Source organism: Mastomys coucha, unplaced genomic scaffold, assembly GCF_008632895.1.
Source record: "Mastomys coucha isolate ucsf_1 unplaced genomic scaffold, UCSF_Mcou_1 pScaffold13, whole genome shotgun sequence".
Classification (NCBI taxonomy): Eukaryota; Metazoa; Chordata; class Mammalia; order Rodentia; family Muridae; genus Mastomys; species Mastomys coucha.
Genome location: NW_022196895.1, coordinates 61,355,415 through 61,361,414, shown reverse-complemented (window position 1 = coordinate 61,361,414; position 6,000 = coordinate 61,355,415). Strand labels below are relative to the sequence as shown.

The following is a 6,000-nucleotide window of genomic DNA, read 5'->3' as shown; positions in this document are numbered from 1 at the left end:
AATTTTGGAGAATATATAAAAATTCTATGAACTATATAAGAAGAAAATGGAAGAAATGATAAATAAAATTAGTGCAATAGCCACATGTACTAGTGCACACCTTTAATCCCACCACTTGGGAAGCAGAGGCAGGTGGATCTCAAGAGTTTGAGGCCAACCTGGTCTACAGAACAAATTCTAGAGTGACTAGGGTTATACAGAGAAACCATCTTGAAAATCCAACCAAATAACCAACCAATTAACCAACAACAACACTATTCCAAAAGCAAACAAATAAAGAAATCAAAGAAATAGAGGAAACACATAGTCATTATGTATAGGTTACTGGCAAGGTCCCAGACTTAGAATCACTATTTACTGATAATAAGGTTGTTCTGAAAGGTTCAAGGCTACAGACTAAAGGCTACATTTAGCCTTATAAAAGCAAGCAATTTATTTCATATTTTGTTTCATTTGTACACAGTCTATGGTTGAAATTGACAAGGTACTTCCCCCTCCAGTAATGTATGATCTTCAAACAATTCCCACCATAAATATTTTTAAATTAACTAATCAGAAGGTAAGATGGGAAGAGCAGAAAGCTGTATTTCAAAGCTGGATGATTTTTGAACAATTTCTTATAATTATTTCTGTTCTTCACTACTGATATAATTAGTTATAATGGTCATTTTATTTTAGAATGACCTAGAAAAGGGTGCCTCAGTGAAGGGTTAGGAGTTAGGCTGGTCTGCTGGGGGCTATAAGATTATGTTAATTGAGGCAACAGGACCCACCAGTTGTGGGTAACATCATTCTCTGGGCAGGGGATTCTTGACTGTCTAAGAGTGGAGGGAGCCAGCAACAGAATGCATGCATTAATTCTTACACTGCTCTTTTTTGACTGTGGATGAAATTTGAGTAGCTACTTCAGGTTATCACCACCTTAATCTCCTGGTAATGATGAACTGTAACCTGGAATTGTGAGTCAAACCAGCCCTTTCTTCAGTTGCCTTTGTTAGGATATTTTGTGTTACATTTAACTATTATGATTTTGTTAAAATCTACTAATTGTGTACAGTTGGTTGGCTATTACCCATGACATGAACAACGTGTCTAGCACTGAACTCTATGTTTTACTCTAGTGTACTCTAATCTATTCTTGTCTGGGAAATTTTGATTATGGAGGCATGCCAGGTCTGAAAGAACAGTATAACTTCTTAAGAAGTTGGTGAGAAGTTCAAATATACTCACAGAACATGGCCACTTGGTAAACATAGCAGGTACGCAAGCATGTGGTTTTTATTAAGTTTCACATAGTTAAAATATACTTTGGCCTCCACCTCCAGCTTTAAAATACAACTAAGAACTGCAACGGGCCAGATCATGGTGGCTCATGGCCCTCATACAAACATTTGGAAGGTTGTAGAACATCAATACATCTGCTGTTCCAGGATGGCTTAGACTGTCTGCCTCCCATAAAGAAAGTTAAAACACCCAGAGAGTTCTGGAGCACCTTCATTCCCCTCAGTCTGAAGATAACTGCAATAATCCAAGGGCTTTAAGTTTGAAGAAGCAGAATGTTTTCAGATAAAAGCTTAAAAAAGAGGAAACCCAATATGTAAAAGAGACAAAAGCAGACTTCTTTGGCTGAAGTAGGCAGGAAGAAGTCTAAAGACCTGGCAGGCTGTGTTCAGTGTTAAGTTTTACCTGTGTGTGTGCGTGTGTGTGTGTGTGTCTGTCTGTCTGTCTGATGAACAGCTCTTAGTAAAATATTCTCGATGGGCAGTGGTGGTGGCATACGACTTTAACCCCAGCACTTGGAAGAGAGAGGCAGGAGGATCTCTGAGTCCAAGGTCAGCCTAGTCTACAGAGTGAGTTCCAGGACAGCTAGGGCTATATAGAGAAATCCTATCTTGAAATTAAAAAAAAACACCAAATAAATAAATAAAACATATGTAAATAAAATATATTTTATAGATTAAAAAGATTTATACATAAAGATATATATATACAAATCTCAAAGTATGTCTCAAAAATTTATGTTATCTCTCTATATAAAATTCTCAATGCATTCATTATATCTGAGCTGTGATGGCTCATGCCTCCAATACCTGTACTCAGGAGTCTAAGGCAAGGGGACTGCTGAGCATTTGAGGTCAGCCTGGGCTACAGAGTGAGACATTATCTCAAAAATCAAAGACTCAAAAAACCCCCAAACATAACCCGTCAAGTATGTAAGATCCGTAAAGCTTCAGGTTTTAGGGTTTAAAAAGGGTGTGTCATCTTTTTGATGTGGTTTATAAAAGGTCATTTCAAGACATACACTGCAAAGCACAGTACTTGAAAAGCTGAGCCTGGGGATGGCTGCAGGGATGGCTCAGCAGTTGGCTGTTCTTGCAGAGGACCCAGGTTCAACTCCCAGAACTCACAACCCTCTGTCACTTCAGGCCTAGGGATCCAGTGCCCTACTGTAGCCTTCTCAGGCTCAAGGCATGCACGTGGTGCACAGGCACACATGCAGACTAAACAGCTATACATATAAGCACAATTAGTTAAGAATAAATACATTAAAAAGACTAGGACAGGGGGCTGGAGAGATGGCTCAGTGGTTAAGAGCACTGACTGCTCTTCCAGAGGTCCTGAGTTCAAATCCCAGCAACCACATGGTGGCTCATAACCACCCATAATGAGATTTGACACCCTCTTCTGGTGTGTCTGAAGACAGCTACAGTGTACTTAGATATAATAATAAGTAAATCTTAAAAAAAGAAAAGACTAGGACAGAAGAACTGTGAAGTTGAGGCCAGCTTGGGCTACACAGGGAGACTCTGTGTCAAAAAACAACAACAAATCTAAAAGCCAACAAAACAAAATAAATTCAACCACACTGTAACCTACATATTCAACAGGTACAGATTTGGCTTTGTCATGAGCAACAGCACTAGTGAACAGACAGGGAAGAGGGCAAGAGGAGATGGAAGATGTGATACATACGGTCATGCATTTACAGCAGGACCTACGAACACCTAAGGTTCGCACAGAAAGAATGAGGGTGTCAATATCTTTGAGGACAAAGATACCTTGGTAGAGATGCTCACTGGACTTCTTCCCCATCCCCCTCCATGCCCCGGCCCCTTAACAACGAGACCAGGCAGCAGGAAGGCACCAGGCCGACACAAGGTAGAGCTCTGAGGACCGAATCCCATCTCACCACTGCTCGTGACATTCACCCACGACAGCCAGGAAAGAGAAGAACCAAGTAGCAGCGGTACTGGTGAGCATTAAGCCAAAACTCTTTGCTGAAGCACGCACTGATTCCAAACCCACACGGTACTGGTAAGAATAAAATAACCACCAACTGAGGCACCCAGAGTGGGTTTCTCTCCCCTGCTGGGCTTTTCTGAGTGGATTGCCCTTTAAACATGTTACCTTCTGCAACTTCATCCAGTAACACAGTAATTTTCTTGTCTTCTAGTAATCTATCTTTTAAAAATTTCATAAAAATCCCATTTGCCAATCCAGAATGCTGGATCTCAAAGGCTTCTGCTCCTTGGCACCTTAAAAACACCAAGAGGAAAAGGTGAAGTAAGGCAGGCTGAGACAACACAATCACGGGTTCACTGAGGAAACTGAATACACAACAGAAGCCCAAGGCAGAGTGAAGGCACCCAAGGCTGGGAGGTGGGGGTGGGAGGGACATGCTAGCAAAGGGCGGGGAGCTTCCTTCTCTTAGCTAGGCTAAGTAGATGGGTATGCGAGGTAAACGGAACACTAATAGGCTTCATATAATCAGTCTATGCTGTGTACGTTGTAGCACCCTACACCCCACAAATACATACGATTATAATTTGTCACTCTGATAGAAATGAAGCCAACAAGAAGAAAAGCCAGCACTTGCTAGTACACTGTCCACACCCATAAACAAGCTTCTCTTCCATCTGCCCTCAGTGGCTCCCAACTAGAACTCAGCTAGAGACAGAGTGAAAGGTTCTGCTGCTCAGAGAGAAGGCACCAAGATGGCAGTGCACGGCTAAAGCTCTCTATTGAGCACACCAAGGAGGACACCCATGGATGCTTCTGTCTCTCATCTTCAATCAAAACAAAGACACAGTGAACACTGAATAAAACGATGCTTACGTGGCATATCCAAACACAATATTGGCAGTGACTTTCAGTGCATCCAAGATTGGAATGGTATCGTCGTAGTCATTTCTATTTATATGCGTGGGAAGGGGAAGAGGGCAGGTGCAAGTATGAGAAATTAATTACACAGTATTCTTCAGTGAAAAATATGCTACTACTTTCAATATCTATATAAAATATAAAACAACAGATTCACATCCATCCCCACCCCAACCCCACAGGGTTTCTTTGTGCACTGGCTGTCCTGCCACTCGGTTTGTAAACCAAGAAGATCTGCTCTGGACTAAAGGTGCCACCATCCCATGATTCACTCTCTTTTACTTAGACAGCTACGTACTTATCCCAGGCTCCTACATTTTTAAAAAAGATTTATTTATTTTATGTATATGAGTACACTGTAGCTGTCTTCAGACACACCAGAAGAGGGCATCAGATCCCATTACAGATGGTTATGAGTCACCATGTGATTGCTGGGAATTGAACTCAGGATCTAGGCTCCTACATTTTTAAGACAATAAGTAGTCAACCACATCTTTTGTTAGTTTTTTTTTTTTTTTTTCAAGACAGGGTTTCTCTGTGTACCTCTGGCTGGCCTCGAACTCAGAAATCCGCCTGCCTCTGCCTCCCAAGTGCTGGAATTAAAGGTGTACACCACCACCGCCTGGCCTTGTTAGCTTTTTTTAAAGGTAGGATCTCGCTGTGTAGCGTAGGCTAGCCTCAAACTCCAGATCCTCCCACTCTAAGCCTCCTGAGTACTAGGACAATGTTATACCGGCTTTTAGTTTTTTTTTTTTCAGACAGGGTCTTGGTATGCATCCCTGCTGGCCTGGAACTCACTATGTAGACCAGAATGGCTTTGAACTCACAGAAATCTGCCTGCTTCTGCTTCCTGTGTGCTAGGATTAAAGCCAGTTCCTGTGTGCTAGGATTAAAGCCAGTTCATACTTGGTTTTTGTTTTTTTGTTTTTGGTTAGCTTTTAAAAGGAAGTTGTAGCTGAACTCCCCTCATTGAATTCTGACTGGTAAAGGAAGAAAAAAAAAAAAAGTAAATTTGGGAGGGATAATCACTGGTTCTGCTCCTTGGGGACACAAAGGCAGACAAACAGATCCAAGACTTCCAAAATCTGTGTCAATAATACTTCCTACTTGTAAGACAAGACAGACTGGTGACTACACATTCTAGATGCACGGGTGTGGTTTGTCAATGCCTGGGAGTAACTGCAGTGACTGCTAGCCACATGGACATGCATTCTAGAGAATAGAGAACTTGTACCTTTTAGCCCCTTTTACAGCAAACAAACAAACAAAAAGTTAAAAATAATTAGATACCCATACTAAAAATATATTTTTATCAAGTCTGCTCGCAGAATCTCACAATTCCTAGTGGTTTTTTACCAGCTTACAGAACAATTGCCTTACATTGAATTTGTCATGGTTGCTGCTTGATAGAGAGATTAGACATTTTACCTTTTCCGACACATATCCAACAGGAACACATTCAGTCCAGTCTCCTTTTCTTGCATTAGTTTCAGTATGTTTTGTACGCATAGGCAATTTTCAGACCTATATGGATTTGGAGCATCAACAGGGACCATAAAACTGTTCCCAAAGTTTTCATAACCATGTCCTGCATAATATAACAACCCTGGGGATGGGGAAAGGAAAGATGTCAGCTCTAAATGCACTTTAAACATGGCAAATAGTCTTATGTATACTTAGGTTTTCTGACAGAAAATGCTCATGTTATAACACTTATCTTTGTATAACATTTTCATGGTTTTCAAAGCATTTGCATATACACACCTACTTTTAATTCAGATAACACAATTTATAAAAGATATCTACCCCTATATCACTTTGGGCTATTGAGACAGGGTC

The 6,000-nt window shown here is 40.9% G+C and overlaps 1 protein-coding gene across 2 annotated transcripts in view; it reads right to left on the bottom strand.

Moving 5' to 3' along the window:
* Malt1 (MALT1 paracaspase) overlaps window positions 1–6,000 on the bottom strand; it is a 52,577-nt gene that overhangs the window by 12,331 nt on the left and 34,246 nt on the right. For both annotated transcript variants that reach the window (XM_031365908.1, XM_031365909.1), the window contains 3 exons: window positions 5,590–5,767; window positions 4,117–4,191; window positions 3,409–3,536 (listed from right to left, as the gene is read on the bottom strand). In XM_031365908.1, the coding sequence (XP_031221768.1) occupies window positions 3,409–3,536; window positions 4,117–4,191; window positions 5,590–5,767 (381 nt within the window). The remainder of the gene's footprint in view (window positions 1–3,408; window positions 3,537–4,116; window positions 4,192–5,589; window positions 5,768–6,000) is intronic.